Source organism: Gopherus evgoodei, chromosome 3 (assembly GCF_007399415.2).
Source record: "Gopherus evgoodei ecotype Sinaloan lineage chromosome 3, rGopEvg1_v1.p, whole genome shotgun sequence".
In the NCBI taxonomy this organism is placed as follows: domain Eukaryota; kingdom Metazoa; phylum Chordata; order Testudines; family Testudinidae; genus Gopherus; species Gopherus evgoodei.
The window spans coordinates 96266384-96291446 of record NC_044324.1 but is presented as its reverse complement, the minus strand read 5'-3'; the positions used below and the strand labels follow the sequence as shown (position 1 = coordinate 96291446).

The following is a 25063-nucleotide window of genomic DNA, read 5'->3' as shown; positions in this document are numbered from 1 at the left end:
CTAAAAAAAGGACTAGCTGGGAGGTTGAAGGGGAGAGGGTATGAATGGACAGATGGATAGCTAGATGTTACATCATTAACTCGGTATTTCTAAATATTGAGAAGCCAAAAGATGTGAGGTTTTTTTTGTTTTAAATGGGATTGACCTTTTCTTTATGCATTAACAATGATCATTCTTAGCTGAAGTGTCTGGATTGTTTCTGCCATTTTGGTTGAGTCAGCCTGTTACAAACCTTGGTTCCACGTCATAGTACGCTTATTCTCTCCCTACTATGATTCCTATAACTTTTAGTAGAGGTTCAAGGGGATAGGAGTGGGGAGGAGCAGGAAAATTTCTCTTTCCTGATTTTGCTGTGAGCCAGTCATGATTAGAGCAGGGGGAAAGCTTTTTCAGTCAATGATGCTTTTTTGTGAAACTCCTCCCAGGGCCCATACAATACCATCTAGTTGCTCACTCAGAGAGAACCATTCATTCATGGATCTCTGTCACCTCCTCAGCACCATGTATACCCTCCACCAGATCCAGTGTAAACCTCACTGTAGAGTCTGGGGTTGCTCAGGAACAAGCAGGCTCGGAGGAGTATGACGCATCTTCGCCTTCTATACCACATAGATTCCCTGGAAAGGATAATACAGCCTGCGACTTACAGAGTCTGGGGGAGTCCTTGGGGGCACAGATCCATCAGAACCATGCTGCCAGGGAGGTGGGAGGAAGGGAAGGCGAAATCACAGTGTCTTCATGCAGTGAATGTGGCCTCCTGCAGATCCCATAGAATCTACCAGGTTTCGGGTGGACTACTTGGTCTTTACATAAAGGAAAATCCCCATCCTCTAGTGGAATAATGAGGGGAAGGGTCTCTGTGAGGGCTCCATAGGTCCCCTAAATTCCCTTTGCTAATCACTTTCAGAGCTTGCCTCCAGTCCACAATGGTTTATTCCTGATTTCTATGGGCACCTTCCTTTATTTTGTTTATTTTTCAGGGGAAGGAAAACAGGTTAGTTGAGGGGCTGTTTGTTTACTTTTGAACCTGATATTCCCTTTCACCCTTTCTTTGAGCTAGTGAGGAACTGATTACATCTCTAGTGGGGTAGCTTGCATACTAGAATTTTTGACTGTGTGTGTCTTGTAATGTTTTGCATTGTGGCTTCCATCTGGTGCTTACCAGCCTTGCGATAGCTATCTTATCTATTGGTTAAATAATAAAGCAACTCTAAATAAAATTTCAGTCACCTTCAGTCGCCTTCCTTGGGTTTTACCTTCTTGTTATTCAGTGTTCTCATGGTAAATACAATAATACCTGCAGTAAATACCTCTTGGGCATATTAGCCTTTGAATATATATATTGCTTCAGTGGTCCTGGACATCTGGAAATGTGTGGGTTGTAAGCATGTAGTTGATAACTGTAGTTTTAGGTCTAGCTTGTCCCATGGACTAGCGTGAAAAAAAATTGACTCAGTTATTCATTTCTTTTTTAAGAGAATGACACAAAATTATTTACATCTTTCTTGTATTTTATTCAAGGTAAACAAAATGGATATTTGTTAAGAGAGGTATCTGGACCATCTGCTTTGCCAAACTTAGCAGTATTTCTGTTTGCCAGAACAAGTTTTATACTTACTAGCTGTAGAAAAAATAAATTCGTGCTGAGGCTTGGTATTAAATTATCTTTAGCTAGCTTGCAGCCAGCTAAAACATTTTAGCTCTTCGCCTTTGTGGGAAAGAATGCCTTTTAAGTTAAGGCTTTGTGTTTCCCACTTTATATGGTAAAAATGACTGTGCACTTTTATGAAGAATGCCTAGCCAAGAACTGTTTATATTGGAACCAACCCCATCTCTAAATCAGCCTCTGTTACTGAATGGTATTTTGTTTTCCATATGGATTGAGGAAGGGTAACAGTCTGGAAACATCTGCAACGGATGAAGTTTTCAAAATTAAATACAATTATTTGACCAGAACGATAGATAATTTTGTTGCTTTAAATCAGACCATTTTACTTTTTATCATCATTTCCCTTTACAGCACTTACAACTATTCTGGTACCATTACAACAGAGATATGCACAGGCAAACCTTTCTCAAGGGTTTACAGAGTCCCATAGGCCTGTTTTGTAATTCCATGCTTACTAACTTGAAAATATCAAATAAACAGATTATAGATAGATATATGATTTTTATCACGAGACAATATTTTCAATAAATTAGAATGTAAAATGTTTGGGAAAATTGAGAGCATAGCTGAAAGGAAATAGCAGCTGAGCCCACTAATTTAAATGCTGTTAAGAAAGCAGGATTCATGCTTTATGGTATGATGAAATGAGTTATGAAATGCATTTGAAAACAAAGTTGTCAGTTACATTGGCAGCCATCTTAAGAAATGGCATCATTTGCTATATTAGCATAATAGTAGCCAATTGCCAAAAGCCCCAGTATGACTGTGCAATTCTCACAGTAGCTTGAAGCTGAACCTAGTAGTCAATAGCTGATAGAGAAGGTGGTAAGAAGAGGAGGCACCAGCTAGATCCTAGCTACTGAGAAAGGTAAGGGTGCCGCTGGACTTCTTATCATGGTCCTGTCTCTGGATATTGTGCAGGGCTTCCATTGTTCTAGCTACCCAAGGTACTTGTATGTCCCCTGTTGTTTTAGTATCTGAGCACTTTGCAATCTTTATTTATTCTCACAATGTCACATCAGGTAAGGAAGTGCTATTGTCCCCATTTTACGAATAAGGAGCTGAAGCCCAGAAGCCCAGATCCACAAAGGGACTTATAAAGCAGCAAAGAATCCTGTGGCACCTTATAGACTAACAGACGTTTTGGAGCATGAGCTTTCGTGGGTGAATACCCACTTCCTCAGATGCATGTATTCACCCACGAAAGCTCATGCTCCAAAACGTCTGTTAGTCTATAAGGTGCCACAGGATTCTTTGCTGCTTTTACAGATCCAGACTAACACGGCTACCCTCTGATACTTGACAAAGGGACTTAGATACTTTAGTCCTGTTTTTAGGCCCCATTGCAATCCACAAAACTCCCACTCAGCTGCCAGCTAACCCCGTAAGCCGACCTAAACTTGCTTAGCACCTACATAGTTGCAGTAAAAGTCCCCTCTGTCCCTATGTTTCTGCCTCTGGACATGTGCACTGCTGCCTCTCTCTAGGCATCCAAGCAACTATCTCCAGGCTAAACCCCAGAGTAATTCATGAATGTAAGTGCCACCTAAGTCGCATGTGGGTCCTGAGCCAGTAGGCATTCTCAGAGGCCACTTAACTCCACAAAACCACTGGGGAGAGGGCAGAACAATGTCCTCCCTTATAACCTTTAGCCCAGTGCTCAGGGTACAGACCTGAGATGCAGGAGAGTCCTAGTTCAAGTCCTGCTGAGGAGAAGGGATTTGAACAGGGATCTGCCCCTTCTCGAGTGCCCCCCCCCAAACCTACTGCTGTTTGGTGCGGAGTTAGCTTACTGACTCAAGCCCTGCTTGTGAACTAGGTAGCCAAACACTTATCTACCCCAGTTCATGAATCATGGGACTAGAACCCAGGTCTGCAGAGCCTGGGACAGCTGACATTGCCCCCAGGAAGGCAGGCAGAGAGTTGGCAGTCATGCTCAGAGTTGAGAGAAAGGAGTAGGAAGAAGCCTAGGGAAAACAGCAGGAAGGGTGCATGGACCTTAGCTACTGATTGTCAGGTCCCTAGGCTGGCACCCAGTGTAGACGGTGGGCCTGGGTCTACCAGCCACTGGGGAAGTGTTACAGATGGAGCAGTGGACTTTGAAGACTTCCTGAGGCAGTTTGTTTAGACAGACTTGGATACCATGAATGGCAGGAAACTACAGTGACCTGACCAAAGGGCCAAACTACAAAAAGAAGCTGCTACAGCTTGTGGAGCATGAGAGAGGCCATAGAGTAAGAGAGTAGGACCAGAGGCTGAGAAACCGTAAGAGAGGCACCAAACCTGTGGTGAGCTAATCCCCAGATGAGCCACAAGGAGATGCCATGGCAGTGAATGGAGAAAACCCCATGTCTGTTTTATTCATGTGGGAATAGCCTTACTCCCTCCCAGCCTCTGCTGTGACTCATAACTCTGTTAAGTAACAGAGAAATTGAGATAGTTATTGTCTTTTTCCCACTTCCTCATAGGATCCTGAATAGCAGCAGTAAAACTGATCATAGTCTTGTTAACTTTACTCTTGGCAATCTCTGAGCAACGGTGACATTATCTGTATAGTGCGTCAGGCAGACTGAGTTTTCTGCACACACATAAGGGATAGAAATTTGTTTTAACACCCCCGCCCAAAAAAAAGCTTAAACTCTGCAGAGCGTGATGAGTTGGGGCCCTTTATGTGATACAAAAAGCTTTCCATTTGGCAACAGTAAGTAGACAATGGAGCTCTCAAACACCTATGTTATGGTTATGAGCACTCTCCTGCATTGGAATCAACAAAAAAACTTCCATTGACTTCAGTAGGTCCAAGGATCAGTCCCACTGCTTAAAGTAGAATGAAGGCTTTGGTGGAGGTGGTTTTTCTTTATCTCTGATTAAGGGATTTTACATTGTTGGAGTCAATGAAAGTGCTCCTTTATTTGTGAACGTTCAGATTGCTGAGCTAAGCAAAGAAGTTGCAGTTTACTTCTAATGAATCTTCAGTATAGATTCTTAGCATTATTTTCACAGAGAAAAAACCTCATCTCTCCAATACTGTAGAAGGATGAATGCTGTGGGTTTGTGTTTAACCTTTCAAATGGGTACTTAATACTGCTCAAGTTGAAACCCAGTATTGGCCATCTTTGCTTGAGTGCCACAGCAAATTAATTAGGGGGACCTTCAATTTCCATTTGTGTACCTTAGATTAAAATTCAGTTTGAAAAAAAACCATGCAGTGACAGTGATTTCTCTTTAGCAAGATGAATATTTAGCTGGCAAAAAACATGAGTTTACCTCTGCAAATTAAGTAACACACAATATGTATGTAATTTGCTATTTATGTAATTAGTGTAATTGCTTTAGTTTACAATCTAATTAAATGTCATTTGAATTGAGATACCTGCCAAGATAAAGGAATAAGAAAAGATTACTAGTCTTGTGGACAAAAAAAAAAACACTACAAACTTTTTGTTCACTCCTAATTTGCAGCATAAATGGAGCAGAGAAAAAGATCAAAATGCAGGGAGACTGTTCAGTAATGTAATGAGATACAGTATATGTTTTTAACTAAAACATACCATCAATAATGGTTTGGACACTAAAATCTGGGAAATGTGTCATTCCCAGAAATGTTTACATTTTTAAAAATAAACCAATTCCCACATAATACATTTACATATAATTTCAGTTCACCAACATTTACCAAAATGAAGGCTAAAACAAAGTGGCTTTTATCACACTGACTACTCTCTAGCAGTAGTACTGTCTTATTACCAAGGGTACTTAACTGTCTAGCTATGATGTCAATACAGAATTAATTTCTTCAGTAATCAGTTAGAATGTGACCTTTCTAGTTCAAAGAATGGGCTACTGTAGAAGAGAAGGTAATGAAGGCTGATGGAAATTATAAATAGAGCCTAGAGGAAATGGGGAAGCAAGCTTGATTGTTTTTAATTCACCAGGTTTGTAAGGCTTGGAAACTCAAATTAATTTAGCTGAAGCCAACGAAGAAGAAATGAAAACACTGAGAGCAAGTGTCTACTGTTGGTCACAGTGGTGTAAATAAGTAACACTGCCATGCAGATTCTGGCCCTTCACATTGCTTTTTGCAGTTATTTTGATGTTATATTGTAGCCAACACGCTGGGATGTTGCTGGCTTTCTAAGGGAATGTCTACACTGAAAAAAAAAATGCATCAAGTCTCAGAGACCAGGTCAGCTAACTGGGGCTTGTACTATGGGGCTAAAAATAGCAGCGTAAATGTTCCTGCTTGGGCTGGAGCCTGGACTTTGACAGTAGGGAAGGGAGGGAGGTCTCAGAGCCCAGGCTCCATCCCGCATAGAAACATCTACACTGCCTGTAGACAGGCAGACTCAGCCCCATGGCACCTCCTGCTGGTGACTTCTGGGAATTAGCTCAGTTCCAGCTCCAGAGCACCCTCTGCAGGCCAGTGATCGACCTGTTCTCTGGCTCCTGTGTCCCTCCCTGGACCCAGTGCCCTTTTACATGGGGTGCTGCCCCCCTGGGTAACCCTTTTCTGTCAGGGTCTCCCCTCCCTGGGGAACCCCCACCCTCTAGCCCCACCTTGCCTCAGTATATGTCTACTGCCAGTCATTGTCTAGCCCCACACCCTGGGGCAGACTGCAGTATCAGCCTACTCATCACTGGCAAGGTTGGGTTTGGACCTGCTGCTTTTGCCTACCACTGGGCTGCCCTCTGCAACCCCCAGTACCTATTAGCCCATTGCTAGGCCACAGCCTGGGGCTTTCCAGGCAAATCTCCCCAGCTCCTCTGCCTTTCCCCAGCCCTGCTTCACTCAGGTACCTTATGTCCAGCTCCCTACAGCCAGGCACATCTCACTTTATAGCTAGAGAGAGCCTGTCTTGGCATCTGGCTCACAGCCTCTTATAGGGGCCAGATGGGCCTGATTGGAGCATGGCCACAGCTGAGCCTACTTTCCCCAATCAGCCCAGGCTTCTTGCCCCAGCCTAAAGGCTGCTTTCTCCAGCCACAGCCCCTTCCCAGGGCTCTTTTTAACCCCTTCAGGGCAGGAGCAGGGGTCCACCCTGCTACACTGCCATTTTTTGCCTTGTAGCACAAGCCCGATGAGCCCAAATTAGTTGACTTGGGCTCAGAGACTCATTGCTGTGGATGGCTTTTCTGAGTTTAGATATACCCTCAGGATCTAATATTGCAGTACCCAGAGAGAGATAACTCCCATGGAAATTTCATTTTACTGGGACTGCAGAATCAGTTCCAGAGGGAGCCTGAAAATACTACTACACCTCTACCCCGATATAATGCCACCTGATATAACACGAATTTGGATATAACGTGGTAAAGCAGCGCTTGGGCGGGGTTGCGCACTCTGGTGGATCAAAGCAAGTTCGATATAACACAGTTTCACCTATATTGTGGTAATATTTTTTGGCTCCTGAGGACAGCGTTATATCGGGGTAGAGGTGTACTTTCTAACTTGGATCCCATTAATTTCTTCTTTAACTGAAATTATACTTAAATTAAACGCAGTCTGAAAATCAATAAAAGAGCCATCAAAGTGAAGGAAGGAGATCTTAAAAACTGGTTAGAGTTGCAATGTTTCATTGAAACATCCGTCACAAAATCCTTCATCCTAGAGACCAGGGCTGGGACGAGGCATGTGCTGAAGAAGGTAGGCAGGTAAGCAGAGAGGGTCTCAGCACAACACTTGTTCTGAGAGGCATAGATGGGGGACAGATTATTATTCTTCTTTTAAAATTCCCAGTCCTTGTTTGTTTTATCAAGGGAAAAAATAAGTCCTTTAAAATGTTGTATTGAACTAAAATAAAATACAAAATGTCTGATACTTCAACTGAAGTTCATGGCTACCTGCTCTCTGCATTGATTTCTGTGTAGAATGAGTTTGTCCATATCCTAATTTCCCTCACTTCCTAGACCATGGCTGCCTATGCAATGAAGAAAGCAGAATTTGGTCCAAAACATTAAAAAAAAGAGAAACCCCAATCCCAGTCCCGCGTTTTCAAGTGAAATACTTAAGACCTAAATGTTAAGTGTTTGCTTAATTCTTTCTCTATATATTTTCCTTAACTAAACCTGAGGTAGATTCATAGGCCTGTCAAGCTTGGATAACAAAAAGGTTGGAGGTCACTCTTAAAAGACCCTCAATTTCTATAGTCCGATTTATTCCTTAGACAGAATGAAGAGAAGGGAACTTTGAAATAAGGTGGGCAAGGTCAAGCAATGCTGTGTAAATGAGCAAAAGAATCTTAGCTGATCTGCTATTCTAATTGAAAGCCAGTGAGGTGCTTTCAGCATAGGATTCAGCTGATTCGAGGTCCTGGATCTGGTGAACAGTTTAGCTGCCAAGTTTTGTACTAGCTGTAGACATTGGAGAGAACTAGTCAGAACTGTGATTACTGCTGAATTAAAGAAGTCCCAAACAGAAAGTTATGATATCATGGATTAAAGTCTTGGTATTGGGTCAGGACATTGGTTACATCCTTCAGTTACATCGGTTACACAGAAAAAAGGGAACTAATCTTGTGAGGACTCTTTGTGGAGGACTCCCACTGGAGCCAATGGAAGTTCTGCTAGAAGGCTTGAGTCTATAGAATGTACCAGACTGGATCAAAGATGAGTAGTTGTTCATTCAGGGGAATAGAAAACTCCGTATAATATATGTGCCAATTCCACATACTGCATAATAGCGGGAAAATTCCTCACTGGCTCCTAAATATGATCTGTTTCTTGAAGGGTGAGATATTCCAGAGATAGTAAAGAGCTATGGGCATAAAACTATAATAACTAGTACCTACCTCTTATATGCTCAATGCTTTGATCTCAAATTGCTTTACCAAGAAGGTCAATATTTTTTCCACACTTTACCGACAGGGAAATTGAGGCACAGACAGGTTAAGTGACTTGCCTAAGGTCACCCAAGAGACAAGTAGCAGAGCCGAGAATAGAATCAGATCTCCTGAGTGAGTCTAATGCTCTAGCCACTAGGCAACACTACCTCAATAAAGTGTGTGTTTAGTTTATACAAAGCACAAAGGATGACTTGGGGCTGAAGATATAACCAATGGGCCAATTTCTATAGTTCTTAATATTTGCTTGATTAAGGACAAAATAATTTGACCCATTTTAGTTATTAAATATTTAGCGCTCAGGGTATGGTAGATACTTGAGACATAAAAATTATTGTCTTAATCCCCCCCAAAACTTACAAAGTAAGGTCTCAAAGCTGCAAACACTAATGCATTTTATGAACATGATTAATCCCACTAAACTCAATGGGACTACCTGCGTACATAAAATTATTCATCTTATCCATATTTATACATACAGAACGGGGCCCTAGATGAGGACCTGCCCCAACATGGTAAGGCAAACAGACGGGAGTATGTAGGGAGAGTATGGTGCAAGTTTGCAAGCACAAGTTAATGAGTTTAATCAATTGTTCAGTGAGTATCTTGAAACTGCTTGTTATGTTAATTTTAAAATTAATACCATTTGTTTTTGTGCAGGGAATTAATGGGATAGAGATGAAGGGAATATCATGAAACGGATGAGTTAGTAGGACCAAAGTGAAAAGGAGAGATGGGAAGGGAGGAAAGGAAAGAGCAGAGAGAACAGTAGGATGGATGGAGAGGAATCCAGTGAGCAAGGAGAGTGATGCTGCAGCAGCAGGACTGTGGAAGTTGGAGAGGGGCAGTAGGAGATCAACAACCAATGAGCATAATGTCCAAACACCAGTAAAGCAGGACAGCCATAAATAGAAACTACCCAGGAGAAATACAGAGGCCTCCCCTGAAGTGGGCCAATCAGCAACCATGTCATCTTGTCGGCATTCAGATTAAGAAAGTTAAATGATATTCAAGCCCAGTCATCAACGAGAGAGACATGTAATACAGACAGGATTGAAAGGTAACCTATAAATATAAACTAGCTTGAGGTCCACAAATAGAACCCTGAGGAAATGCAGATTCACTTAATGGCTCACCATACGTAAATGGGCCTGTCATAACAAACTGCCTGTAACAACACTTACTCCACAACATTACCATTATTCCCCCACTTAATCACCAAGCTTTTGGGGAAATCTAGGACTGAATTGGTCCCTAGTCTATTATTGAAGTTTCTCTCTTTCTTTAGCAAACTTAAAGTCATTCTAACTTTTGGAAAATGAAACCTAGAAGACACGATGCACAAACAAATTAAATTAGCTGCAATTGATATCACAAGTGCACAGACTAGATAATGAAAGATTAGCAGACATCATATCACAAAGAAAATTAATGAACCCAGCAAAACACAACAACAGTTATCATGTGCTTATATGTAAAGGGTGTGAGGATTCATTCTATACATAGTTTAACTCCAAAAGAAGAAAATGGAGATACACTTCTTAGACAAATTTGAACCCAAATCGGACACATCACACAGATTTGATATCCATGATGATCAGACCCTTTACCCTCTCTGGACCAGACATAAACCTAATATGATCATGGAAAGTGTCCATTTTTGGCAAGATGGAGTGGCGCCACCTGTCTTGGGAGCATGGGAGGCACAAAAAATTTAAACACAGTCATTTGTGATCTCAGTGGTTCAAAGTTTTGAGCCTCAAGCGTGTCTCCCAACTGATGGTTGTTGTACACTCATAACCGCTACAAGTCTGGTGTTAGTTGATCGAGGAAATAGCATTCTTAGGTATTATGTGAAAAGTCTAATGCTCATACATGTAATAATAGTGAGAGGTGAGTGAGCAAAGCTCTTCAAGGATGAGGTGGGTAACACTTGATGCAGGGTTCAGTGATTTATTAGCTCCTATTTCTACTTTTTGGCAATGTTTGCAAGCCAGTCTTTCACAGTCACCTAGCATAGCTCCAAATAGCCCAGACACCAAAGACACAACACCTGCTGACACACACCTGAATAGGTTACTAAGACTCCTGTTAAAATGTCTGCTTACCTCCATGTCCGCTGTTCTCTAGGGCAGCGGTTCTCAAACTGTGGGTTGGGACTCCAAAGTAGGTTACGACTCCATTTTAATGGGGTTGCCAGAGCTGGCTTAGACTTGCTGGGGTCAAGGGCCAGAGCCAAAGCCCAAGCCCCACTGCCTGGGGCCAAAGCTCGAGGGTTTCAGTCATGGTTTCAGTCAGGTTACAGGCCTCCTGCTGGGGCTGAAGCCCTTGGGCTTTGGCTTTGGCCTCTTGGGCTTTAGCTTTGCCCCTCCACCCCAGGACTTGAGCTTTGGCTCAGGCTTCGGTCCCCCATCCTGGGGTCATGTAGTAATTTTTGTTGTCAAACTTCATTGCACTACAACCCCCTTTTGAGACCTCCTGCTCTAGAGACAGCCAAAAATTGCATTGTCTTACTCTCCACTCATCTAGTTCATTCCAGAAAAGATTTGTTGATTTATTAATCAGTTCCTCAGCAACAGTGCACTTTTGATGTAAAAAGATGTCTAGAATAATGTGTGTGTGCTTCTAAATCTGTGCTGTACTCTGTGCCCTGCTCAGTATGGTGCAGTGCTCAAGACTTTCACACATGCAATTAATGTAGTTTCCTAGGAGCAAATCATAGTATGCATTAAAAATATAATAAATCGCCATTATACAGTTTGGTAAACTGAATCACATATGGAAAGCTACATTCTGACTGTCTCTGCAGGGGCCCTTTAGAATGGAAACACTATACAGAGAGCCTTTTTGCCTACTTTTCCTAGCCAGCATGTGCAAGAAGAACCAGGCAAATGCGGTTGCTCAAGATGGGAGACTAAGAGCATGGGAGATGAGCTAGCATGTCCATGTTTCTTGAACCAAGAGCGAGCTACCAACTAGTTGAAATTATAATAACGGCTCTGAATACCTGCTAGTGCCCAAAACCTACTCCGCTCCTGCGCGCACACACACACCTACCTTTGAGGTGGCCGTTTCTTCCTTCCCCCGGCCCCCAACCCCCATGAAGGCAGAATGCCTTTGAGCACCATATGTCAGACATTACAACTACACCCCCCCCCAAAACCAGAATATCACCTAAATGATTCAGTAACTTGCCCAAAGTCACACAGCAAGTGCTGTAGCTATATTTAGGACTGCTGAAACCTTGTCCCCTGCTCTATTCACTTGCCACACTTGCAGCTTGTATCTGAGCTATAAACCAGTTGAACACAATGTGTTCTCTACATCCATCAGATTTTATTTTTCAGCACCAAGTAAGGGTGTCTCATTCAGGTCACAGGACATAGGAGGTCAGAACTGTGGGGCATAGTGTTATTACAGCGCCTGCTGTTTGCAGAATGTTTCCCATCACTCCTGAGAAGAACTAAATCTTTGTGCATGTGAAAAAATATGTCTTTGAACTGGGCAAACTGCTGGGGAATTTGAAAGGGCTGTTACTTCACTCACAGGGAGCAGGAAAATGGGTGTCCATGAGTCTGTGACCAGGAGCCTACGCTGTAAAATCTATGTCTGAAAGTTGTGGGATGCTACTTATACCACCAAACAGGAGTTAGGATGTGTGAGTAGGGGAGGGCGTAGCCTGTATTCTCTTGGTTGAGAGAAATTAACAGGCTGAGAGTCCCCTATCGTCTGATGTTAAAGTGAATGCTTTGTTAGTTAATACTTTCCTACTGTGACAAGCTGAAAGTTTTGTGCCCACCAGATGTCCAAGGGTAGATTGCTAGGACGCCGTGTTAGATGAGGACAAATAAGCACTTTATTTATTCACGCAAAAAAAAAAAAAGGCAGCATAGCACAGAAGGGTTATTCCAGTTTGATAAAATATATAAGTTACTAGAACAGGAACAAAATGATGGTCTTTTAGGTTAAAGCACAGGCCTGGGAGCCAGCAGGCTGTACTGGGAGTTGGGGTCTGTTCCCCACTTGACCATGGATTTGCTGTGTGACCACCTCTGGAGACATTTACACTGTAATCAGCACCACTTTATAGTGGGCAAGCCTTTCAAACATTCTGGCTGCAATTCTCCCATCACAGGGTACTAAGCTAATGAGGGTTACTCCATGGGAGAAATAAACCCTATGTACCTCAGTCTCTCCATCTGTAAAATGAGACAATGTCCCTATTCTCACAGACACCTTTGGGGCTTAATTCATTGTAGATTGCAAAGAGCTCTGAGGAGCTCACATGAAAGTGCAAAGTATTACGACTAGTTGCTTATTATGACTTTATTCACTAATCTGCTTGTAAATGTTCCACTTAACTTGAGCTGATTTACTTGTAACAGTGAGATGATTTTCGAAATAGCAAAGGTGCAGGAAGCATTTTTTAACTCTTCCTGAGATTTCTAGTTTTAGACAAAGTTCAGTTACTGGCTAATATTTGCCAAAAAATCCCTAACCCTTGGCTGAGGAGGATTTATTTCCATAGTAAGAGATATTCAAGCATGCTGCAGGGAAAGCAGTATTTGCTAAGTGTAGTATAGTTTGTTTGAAAACCTAGCCACATATGTCACAATGGGGGGGTTGCTGGGGTTTGAAAACTTTTGAAAAACTGGATCATGTTTAATGAGATCTAGAAATCTAGCTTTTTTGAAAATATGGCTCTATCTCCTTTGAAGTAACTTGCTTAGTTTAAAATAAGCATCCGGTGAATTGTAGGGAATTTCTGACTGTCTTTCTCAGCACTGAAGAAAATGTAGATGCCAGGTGGCACCTCTGTGGCAGCAGGTTATGTACAGAGTATAAATGATAGCCTGACAGAGCCCTAGTCCAAAGTCCTCCTCACAAAAAAACAGGACACTGTAGAATGAAAAATCCTGCTTTTGGGACAGAGGTCAGCTTATTTATTTTAAGAGAGCCAAAACAAAGTAAACCATAATCAAAAGGGCCTCAGATCTTTGGGCTGCTAACTCCAAACAAGGCTCACAACAAAAACAAACCAAGCAAAGTACATATGTTTTTTGAAAACCTCTTCAGGGAGTAGAGAGTTACCCTCTGCAAAACATCACACTGGTTGATCTAGTCTGACCTATTCTGTAACACAGGTCATATTATTTCATCTAGTTACTCCTGTACTGGGCACAATGGCATATGTGTGATGAAAGCATATCTTCCAGAAAGACAGCCAGTTTTGATAGGGAGTCATCAGGAAATGGAGAGTCCACCACCTGCTTTGGTAGTTTGTTCCAGTGGTTAATCAGCCTCATTGTTAAAAAACAAAACAAAAACAAAAAAAACCTGTGCCTTTCTAATTTGAATTTGCCTGGCTCTAACTTCCATTAGTTCTTATGATGCCATTCTCCACTAGATTATGCTTTATATGCTCCTTAAAAATTAGGAATAGCTGCTCTGCCTTCTTCCCTTGAGCCCCTGAGTGAGCTCCTCTGGGTTCTAACATCCCACCTCTCAACTAGAAGCCCTTTTCTTAGGGATGGGAGTGGGGAAACATTTTGGGGTCCTGCAGATGCTGTACCACCCATAATACAGATGGTCAGATAATGAAGATGAAAATACAAATAATCAAATATGCATCAAAAATCTACAAAGGCATATTTGTTACTTGAGGCTATATATCTCCTCAATGCATGCAAACTTCCCACTGTAAGTAATATGAGTCACACATGCACCAAGTTCTTTACAATTTTATACTCCATTTCTAGGACTGCTCAAAATATGGAAGCACTGATAAATCTACACCTTGCAGAAATTTATATTTTTGCTGCCAGTGGTCTGCAATTCTTAATGTGATTTGATTTTTACAAGCATTTTTGGAGAGGTATAGTCCTGTGCTCATGCTGAAGATTCTTGAGAAAATAATAATGATGATCAGTAATGATTTTCAGATCCCAAAAGTGTGCTAAGAATGTCACAGAAACAAGATTCAGTATCTGCCCTCAACAGCTCAAAATTTACATTCTAATATTAGACAGCAAGATCCTGGCTTGCCCTGTGCACTATGTAGGAGAATAAGAGGGCATAAGGTAACTCTTCCCTCTCTGCATAAGCTATCAATATTGCAAGTCACAGCATGAGATGAGAGCAGCCTCGATGCGGCAGCTACTCACCCTCCCAGGCAGGGAGCAGGCTGGCAACAGGCAGACCTTGGGCACCCAAACAACAATGGAGCTGGCACTGAGAGAAAAGGAATCCATGCCTGGTATGAAGTTGGCACAGTTTACTTCTCAACTGGAGCAAAGGGAGAAGCAAGGACCAAACTGTGACCTTCGGTGTCACAATGCAGTCCCTACACTGCTCCTGGGTAGTGCAGCCACACACTGCCTCTTAGTCAGGGTCCATGCTTAATTTCTGCCAGGGCTTGCCGAGGGTGAGACTCGGTATCTGTAGGCTTGGCAGTTCATAGCCCTGGCACCTTGCCGCTTGCCGCATCAGTTATGAAAGTAAAAAAATCTCTATTTTTTTGCTCTGAAAAGTGTTTTACTTAAAATTCTCAGCACAGTTGTATCCATCAGGGCCATAATCAGGGTGGGACAAGTAGGGCAGCCACCCAGGCACAAAGCCGGGTTATGTGTGGAAAAATGGGGGGATTGAAAAAAATAGTAGGTGGTAGAGCCCTGCAGTGGGACTGGGATCCCATGAGTCCCGTTACCATGCCAAGCCACCCACTTTGGCAGCAGTGCTGCCTTCAGAGCTGAGCAGCCAGAGAGCAGTGGCTGCTGGCCGGACATCCAGCCCTGAAGGCAGTGCCACTACCAGCAGCAACGCAGAAGTAAGGGTGGCCTGGTAAAGCTCTAATCCCTACCAGGTTTTTTTCGTTCATCCTATTTTTCTGGCCCCTCCCCCCGGCTTTGTGCCCTTGGTGGCTGCCCTGCTGTCCCCACTGTCCCTGCTCTGGTTACAGCCCTAGTAAAATATGTGATTCTAAACATCTAACACTAGTATGTACAGTAGGCTACTCTTTCAAAAAAACACTGTACAAGGGAATGTACGGCAGTATTATTGTCTTTGGTAACTGCACATTCAAAGTCATAACAAGTTTAAAATTTAATATTAAATCATTGCTTGAGCCCCCATGCTGAGGAAGTGGGTATTCACCCACGAAAGCTCATGCTCCAAAACGTCTGTTAGTCTATAAGGTGCCACAGGATTCTTTGCTGCTTTTACAGATCCAGACTAACACGGCTGCCCTCTGATACTTGAGCCCCATCGTCTCTCTCAGTACAAGTTAAGAACTGCTCAGGGCCAGTTGTGAATGGACATTCTCACCCAGAGAGAGGATCATAGACCAACAAAGCAGGGGAAGAAGAGAAGCAGAAAAGGGGTCACCAAATAACACTGTGTGGTTACTCACTAAGGAATGTAGACATCTTGATAGTTCTTTCCAAAACAAAGATAGCATATTAAGGAATAATTCCAATGTGATTTAAAATTTGTATTTATTGCAAGAAACTGAAGTGTCTATGCATTTTGCCTACAAAACATTTGTAACAAAATCACCACGCCATACAGAACGGTGAGATTTAGGACCCAGGACAGAATTTTTTTTATAATCCCATATACATTTAAGATGCTTGCGGCCAAATAAAGCCCTGGTTTTAATGAACTCAAAAGCTGTTCCTCCATATATGACGCAGTAATTAAAGTGATCCTTCGATTGCACTTGGAAGTAAGAATCTAGTAGATAATTCTCTAGAGCCTAATCTTCAGTCTGGTGCCTGAACATCCATGCTGTATGCTGAGTAGCTTCTTCAGGGCTGGGAGGAAGAAATCCTTCAGCCTACTCCCAAGCTGCAAAGTGACACCAGGATTGTTTGACAGGTACTCCTCAGTCTAAGAGCTACATACAACCCAGCACTAACTACGCAGCTGGCAGGCTGTGACCTTAGCTCACTATTCTATTTGTTGCATCCTCTGTTGTGGCTCATCTTTTATTTGGATTGTAAGCTTTTTGGAGATGTTACCTTCTTTTTGTTCTGTGTTTGTACAGCACCTAGCACAAGGAGGCCCCAATCCATGATTGGGGCCCCTATGCACTACCTGAATACAAATAATAAATAGAAAGAGCTAATAGAAAGAGGCACTATCTGCCTCTATATGAAATTCTGTTGACAAGAGGGACCTGCTTCAGGGAGATATACTAAAAACCAGCTCAGGAAAATGCCACCTGATCACAGACTTACCTGGAACACTCTGAGCAATTACCTACATCTCTCTCCCACTTAAAAGAAACAAATTAGAAGAGGCATGTTCACAGCAAACCTATGTACCGTGCCATGACATCACTACTGCTACTGAGGCTTCAGAAAAGGGAATGTGGCCCTGATTCTGCTCTCAGTTACACAGGTATAGATCAGAGTAACTGCACTGATTTCAGTGTAGTTACATGAGTGCACGTGAAAACAGAACCACTGTATATTCTCTTCTATCGCTAGCCCAATCCCACACCCACACCAACAAAGATGGTAGGAACAGGGGGATACAACAAAGCAGGGGAAAGAAAGTAACTCCAATGCCACTGTCAGCATATTCTATAGCAATCTACAGCAGGAAGAGCTAATATTGCAGCATTACAGATGGTTTTGAGAAATGTCATAATAAAAACCAGGTGCAAAAACTTAATGTAAAATACGTGAACAAGGTTTACAGATTTTAAAGGACTTAGTAAGAGAGGTATATTGGATTGGATTTTTCAGCTTGTACTTGGAAAAAAATATTGTCCCTTGAGCTAAAGAAATCCCCTCCAGTAGCCAATAATGCATAATCCTGAAGATATAATGGGTTATACAGACCCAACATTCTGGCCCACCAACTGTTTCCAAAGTTCATAAAAGGGCCAGTGGGTGGAAATGTTCCTCACCCACTTCTCGTATCACTCATGGAGTATACTTAACATTTTTCAGGGAGGCCACTTTGATTTTGTTCCAAGCCTGTTTATGCCCTCTCTGCAATTATTTTATGCACCCACAAACATTAGCCCAATTGGATCACTTAATTAGCTGAACATTCTGACATGTCTTTTTATAAACATGATGTTGGCTGTATGCATTGGAGTATATAACGTATCGTTCCATTGTCACCGGTGGAGGAGGGAGCAGTAAAAATATAATAATAATTAATACTTGGAGAATGCTTGATTAATTGCCAATATCCAAGGGCCAGGGCTGGCTGTAGGTTTTTTGCTGCCCCAAGCAAAAAAAAAACAACCTCCAAGTGTGCAACCTTCAAAGCAAAAAAAAAAAAAAGGGGGGGTGGTGGCTGGAGTGCCACCCCTGGAATTGTGCTGCCCCAAGCACGTACTTGGTTTGCTCGTGCCTAGAGCCGCTCCTGCCAAGGGCAACAATCCGGATCTAATTTTCCTCTCAGATTTGTGCAGTTCCATTTCTGATTTAAACCAGTGCAAGAGCTGAATCAGACCCATTGTACTTACAATGGTGAGTAGCATTGTACTTACAATGGTGAAAAATGACTTAGGAGTTTAAGTCCCATTTTGAAAAATGACTGAAGCCCAGATCCTTAAAGGAATTATCTGAATTCACACTGATCTTTGAAGATCTGGGCCTTAGGCACTCAGGAACAGATTTACGAAGGTATTTAGGTGCCTAAAGATGCAGATAGGTGCCTAATGGGATTTAAAGGAGCGCCTAAGCAGGTTCAGTGCCTGACCACCATTGATTTCAGTCAGGCCTTATGGAGCCTAAGTCACACTGAAAGTCAGTGGGACTTAGGCTCCTAAGTCATTTAAGTACATTTGAAAATGTAACCCTTTGTGTATCACTGTCCTCTGCGGGATTGATTCAGAACAGCTGAACTGTCTTTCATAGGCCCTATTCAGCTACGAGAGAGTTCTCTTTAGTTTAATAGAAGGTGACTATACTTTTGGAATAGGAGAAGCTTGGTTCTATCACCTCCGCAGCTGCCCATTTCTGAGTGACCAGGGTGCACACTGCAGCAGAGTGGCAATTTATGGGGCTAGGTATTTGTTGCAATATTGTAGGGTAGTCGTTTACAGCATGATGTTCAGAGATACAACAAACATGTGCTTAATATAAGTGTAAAGATGATTAACGTTGTTGGAGAGTTGTAAATAGCTTGTAGGACTCCCTTTCTCAATTTTATACACAGTTCAGCAATGTGCATGGTCATCATTGTATCCTAACAATGATTCTGCATACCACAAGAGCAAGAAAGCTATTGGACAGTGTGACACTAAGCACCCCTATATTCAGATCCTGCACATGATTGTAATAATCTTTGTACAGAATATGCTTTGTGAGACATCATTTGAAAACTAATAACTCACTGATGAATAGTATTGTTGTGTGATGTACATATGTGGTAGGTATTAAGAGTTATGAATATGTGCTTGAATTATGACTAATGTGTATTTAAACAAGGCACGTCAGGGGGAGTTGGTAAACAAGTCTGCCTTAAACAAAGAATTGTGTTGATCCTCTGACCAGCCCAATCTTCAGGCGAAGATAATGAAGGTCCATTTTTACATATTATAAACAAAGCTATTCAGCCAATAAGTGGGAGAAGAAAGAACATGGAACTTCCTTCACCACCAGACTCCATGTCGTCTTCCTCACAGCTTAAATAACCTTTATTTTGATTGAGGGGTAGCTCTCCGAAGAATCCATTTCAAAGGTTTGCCGGTCTATAAAGACAGGGGGTCTAAACCTCAAGTGATAAGCAATTGTATCAACTGATTGTATACAATATTACTTATAATAACAGGGCATAGAGAGGTCTTTTCTGAAAGCTAATGACATGCCCGTGATTAATATCATTGTGAAATGTATGTATTTATACTATGAGGAGATATGGATACTTAATGATATTATGTTTTAAAGTCTGCGGCCAAACAGGAAGAAAGATTCGCTTTCAGACAGGAGAGAAGACAGTCATTTATCTGTCTCCTATGTAAATTAAGCATGCCGGAATTAAATCAATGGAAGCCCTATTTACATACAAGGGGGTGGGAAGCCCTCAGGAAGAGAAGAACAGCATGAGGTCATCCTGCCTCTTGAAACAAAGTCACTGAACTGTGGAAGATATAAGCAAACACACATCATCTTTGGGCATCCATCATTAAATGGACACAAGGCAATAGAACTCTTGCAAACTGAGTAAGATGGATCCGCTATTCAAGGGGGGGGGGGTCAGTGTCTCTGAGAACTGAATATAGGTGAGAAAACATCTTAAACAAAGCACTTTTATTTGCTAGATTAAGTTTTAGACATTTAGATGTGTTTTCATTTTTATTTGCTTGTAACCTTTTCTAACTTTATTCCTTTTACTTGGCATCACTTAATCTATATCCTATTGTTTCATATATTTGTTTTATTTTTACTATAAACCAACTCAGTGCTGTGTTTAATGAAACAGTATATTTACCCCAGTTAAGTTAACAAGCTGAGATGTACTTTTGTGTCTTAGAGGAACAAATTAACCATATGATTTTTCTGAATTGTCCGGGAGAGGGCTGGACATTGCAGAAGACATGGTTTGGGTGGAATTCAGGACTGGGAGTCTGTTGATGTACTTTGCTAGTTGTAACCAAGGCTGGTGGAAGCCAGAGTGGGGCTGTGGGCCTGTAGACAGGCTGCTGGGATCAGAACTGCTGAACCAGAGCTGTTTAGTACACGGGATGTGACCTGCATGCCTGTTGGCTGGTTCTGAGCATCCCCAGCTGGGAGCACTAAAGCACTGTGAGGCATCCAGGGTTGCAGGGCAAGTGGTGACACAACCCCTTACTGGTCTGGATTGCCCCCAAGTTCTTGTCACAGAGAGGCACTAATTTATCAGTTAAGACCTCCCACCAACTGAATGACATTAGAGAACATAACATGCCTTAGAGCTATATGAGAGGAGAGAACTACTGCCAAGAAAGACTTTGTAATAAGAATCTGTTTTCAATTTGGAAACTAATTGTCTGCTTTCCATGGTGTGTGGTTCAATCATCCAGCTGAAATTCTTAGTCTCTTGTAAGCCAGTTCTGCAAATCCATGTTAGGTTTCATCTGCTGAAAGAAGCAATACAAATGTCTAGTATTTATGATACCCCTATGTAGCGATAGTATGAAGGATTCTGTCCCCGCCATAGCTATTAAATTAACAGTGCATATAAAAATTGTAAAGGCAGCTAAGTTTTCCATTTATGTTCTTCTCTGCCAAAGAACCAGCTCCAGTACTCTGGGGTAGGACTATGCTAATGTTTCAGGACTAAATCTTGCCTTCCTATTGCCAATATCATGTCAGATACCATTATAATTTAAAATAAGCAGCTAGTTTGATAAAATAAAGACTTCATCCAGTATCCTTGAGAGGGGAATAGAAGACAAGGGTTGTTCTCTTACTGTCTCTTACTATCCACCAAGAACATTTAATGGAATGGCAAGGAGAATCATCTTAGGGAATGGATATGAGGAGCAATGGGTAGGACAATGGAAAGTAAGGCACAGGTAGGAACAGAAGATGATCCCTATTTCAGAGCAACCCAGGAAAATAAGAGAGAACTATGTAAGCAAATCTAGTTCTAAGCTAAGTCAACACTGTTCACCAAAAAGATGAGGTCTGATTTTGCACTGCATTGCACCTTGCATAGTCATTTATACCAGTGCAAAGTGGATGTGAAATGCTGCCTTTCTCACTTGTTAGCAATTTATAACCACTTTACAAGAGGTAAATCATAGGTCTGGAAGGGACCTTGAGAGGTCATCCAGTCCAATCCCCTGCAACTATGGAAGTACTAAGTATTATCTAGACCATCCCTGACAGATGTTTGTCTAACCTGCTCTTAAAAATCTCCAATGACGGAGATTCCACATCCTCCATAGGCAATTTATTCCAGTGCTTAATCACCCTGATAGGAAGTTTTTCCTATTGTCCAACCTAAATCGCCCTTACTGCAATTTAAGCCCATTTCTTCTTGTCCTATCTTCAGAGGTTAAAGAAAACAATTTTTCTCTCTCCTCCTTGTTACAACCTTTTAAGAACACAAGAACATAAGAATGGCCATACTGGGTCAGACCAAAGGTCCATCGAGCCCAGTGTCCTGTCTTTCGACAGTGGCCAATGTCAAGTGCCCCAGATGGAATGAACAACACAGATAATCATCAAGCGATCCATCCACTGTCACCCATTCCCAGCTTCTGGCAAACAGAGGCTAGCAACACCATCCCTGTCCATCCTGGCTATAGCCATTGAAGGGCCTATCCTCCATGAATTTATCTAATTCTTTTTGAACCCTGTTACAGTCTTGGCCTTCACAACATGTACTTGAAAACTGTTATCATGTCCTCCCCTCAGTCCTCTCTTCTCCAGACTAAACAAAGGCAATTTTTTCAATCTTCCCTCATAGGACATGTTTTCTAGACCTTTAATCATTTTTGTTGCTCTTCTCTGGACTTTCTCCTATTTGTCCACATGTTTTCTGAAATGTGACACCCAGAACTGGACACAGTACTCAGTTGAGGCCATATCAGTGCAGAGTAGAGCAGAAGAATTACTTCTTGTGCCTTGCTTACAACATTCCTGATAATATGTCCCAGAATTATGTTTGCTTTTGTTGCAACAGTGTTACACTGTTGACTCATATTTAACTTGTGATCCACTATGACCCCCAGATCCCTTTCTGCCATACTCCTTCCTAGGCAGTCATTTCCCATTTTGTATGTGTGCAACTGATTGTTCCTTCCTAAGTGGAGTACTTTGCATTTGTCCTTTTTGAATTTCATCCTATTTACTTCAGACCATTTCTCCAATTTGTCTGGTTCATTTTGAATTATAATCCTATCCTCCAAAGCACTTGCATCCCCTCCCATCTTGGTATCATCTGCAAACTTTATAAGTGTACTCTCTATGCATTATCTAAATCATTGATGAACTAAATCATAAATGATGTACAGAAGTTGCAAGGCAGTGGAAAGCCAACCCCATGATATCTTCAGTGAAAATTGGGCACACCCCTGACTATGAAAATCACCTCAGCGATAGACCTTCTAAATCTATGTCAAACAATGGAAGAATAAAATGTATTCAGGGGATTTTTTTTTAAATAATCTTCCTTTCTACCATACTCAACAGTTAATATATCCTGGATGGCTAGCGAATATTGTTGAATCTTCTTTTTTAAGTCTCTCTTAACAAAGGGATGCAAACCAGCTAATCGGACTGCTCAGCCATAATCAAATAAAGTGGTTCAGCATCACAAATGAACTATTTATATGCATTTGTCTTTTTAAGCAAATAACAGATTTCTGGGTTTTGAGGATATGAAGATTTTATGATTAACTATGTTTACCATAAATATTGGTATATTATCTGTAAATTAAAAGTGTAATTGACCTACATATAAGCCATATAGATTTTTGTACAGGCATGTAATCCTGTTCTGGAAGTACACTGCTACATAAGTGAACAGGAGAAAGGCACCGCCGCACCTGATGACATCAGCACTGCCTAAGTCCAGGACACAGGCAAGAATTGTAGACAAATCAGTAAGTCCTTCAGGTCCATCCATTCCTCAGGTGGAAAAAGAGGATTTGTCATTCCAGAGAGATGCCAGTCCATCTGAACTACCATATTTACAGTAATCCTTCAGGTTGGGGAAGAGAAAGTTTTTTACATATCCTTATATAAGTGACTCTCTGAAAAATTCTTTTACATTTAGGCCAAATATCCTACTCCTGTTTATATACAAGTATATGTGGTATGTAGCACAGTTTTCAGCTAATCAGAAAGCCAGCACTAGACCCTTCAAGATCTGTGCTGGAAATGTTATAGGGGCTCTGCGGGCCCCTGCATCCACTATACACCACTGAGGTAGTAGGTCTTCAGAACATTCTCACCTGGGACATTGCTGTAGGTAAGCAAAGGGAAGGGCCACAGGATCCACAGTCACACAACCCCAGTGGCCGTAAACCACACACAAATGGTGCAGAGGGACTCTTTGCCACAAGGATTAACAGGGTCCCTACTGAGGCCTCAGCCCTTGAGTCAAGGTTGGCTTTCTATTGTGACCGCCCCACTCAAAGCCCCTGTGCACTTTGTAGTCTTATTTAGGTCATTTTAGAATTTTTTGTTATTAGTATTTATTTTACTGATTATCTAATTTTATTGCTATAATTCATGTTTAAAACATGTTGCTATACTAGACTATTTCTTTTCTATGAAATTATGTTATATGTATTAATGTCCAATTTCAATAAACATACTTGTCAAAATTATCCTATATAGGTGTATTCCAGTTATGGTCACACATTCAAGGGTTTACAGGAAAGTCAGCATACAAACTGTACAAAAGCACATTTAATTTCTTCACATCTTTTTTGACTTTAACATAGAATCTCTATATGGCACATCCAGAACCGTGCTGTCATTTCAGGAATTACTTTCTGGAATGACTATAGTATAGCTTGCACATGCTGTCATCTCCATCGATAGATATTGGCGTTAGTAGCCGAATACCATACAAACCACGCTCCATGATTGTCAGTTAGCTCTTGTTCAGAGGAACATTAATCTTCATAGATATATTTCTGTCTTCTCTATAGGCCTGATCCAAACCCTAATGAAGCCAATGGAAAGATTCCCATTGACTTCAATTGACTTTTGGATCAGGCTCTGCATGTGTGAAATGAGACACCGCCTCTCCTTCAAAACATTCCTCAAAAACACCTATTTTTATAAAGCCTTAGAGTCAATCATTCTCTGTCAGCTTATCTTCTGCATCTGCACCTCACATTTACCATGAGAATCTGCAAGTTTCTCATTATGTGGCCACCTGGGGAAACAGAAATGGATGTTGTCATTTTAATGAGGAGAGGACAAGAAAGAAAGACTAAAGGAGAAGGAGGTAAAATCCTATCTGAGTTCAGCAGAGTATGTGTGGTCTATTCTGATGGGGTTATGTCATGTTCTCTCAGGAAACCTGACTGTTGCAATACTTGCCTGTCTCTGAATATTAGCCAAACCTGAACTTAAAATGCATATATGTAGAAAATACTTTATTTTGATTTTTTTCATTGCAGAAATGCCAAGAAGGATTTTATCAAACTGCTTCAGGAGATTGTTCCCATTGTAACTGTAATGGTAATGCAAACAAGTGCCTTGATGGATCTGGAATCTGTGTGGTAAGTCATGTGTGCCATCCTCACCCTCTCTGCTGGTCCCCCATTTCATGGATGCCTTCCATTTCACCATAAACATGAATTATATTTTGATTGACAAGATAAAACCGTAGCAGAGTTTCCTCTTGATCTTAGATAAGTCACCACCTGGATGAAAGCTACTGCAGGTTGTGGTGTTGGTAAATCAAAAGCTGAGACTCATATATCACCAATAGTCCTGGATCCCAATACACCAGCACAGTGTTATACTGCATTGCCAGAGGTGCTTTCTTCTGAATTACACTTAAAAGGTCATGATCACTTGTCATAATTCAAGATCTCCAGGTGCTAGGATCGTTAATTTGGTCCTGACCAAATTTCAATGAA

At 41.6% G+C, this 25063-nt stretch overlaps 1 protein-coding gene across 1 annotated transcript in view; it reads left to right on the top strand.

Annotated features, from left to right (window-relative positions):
• The window catches only part of LAMA4 (laminin subunit alpha 4), a 130545-nt gene that overhangs the window by 6841 nt on the left and 98641 nt on the right, over positions 1 to 25063 (top strand). The window contains 1 exon segment of the mRNA XM_030556152.1: positions 24599 to 24700. Within this exon segment, the coding sequence (XP_030412012.1) occupies positions 24599 to 24700 (102 nt within the window).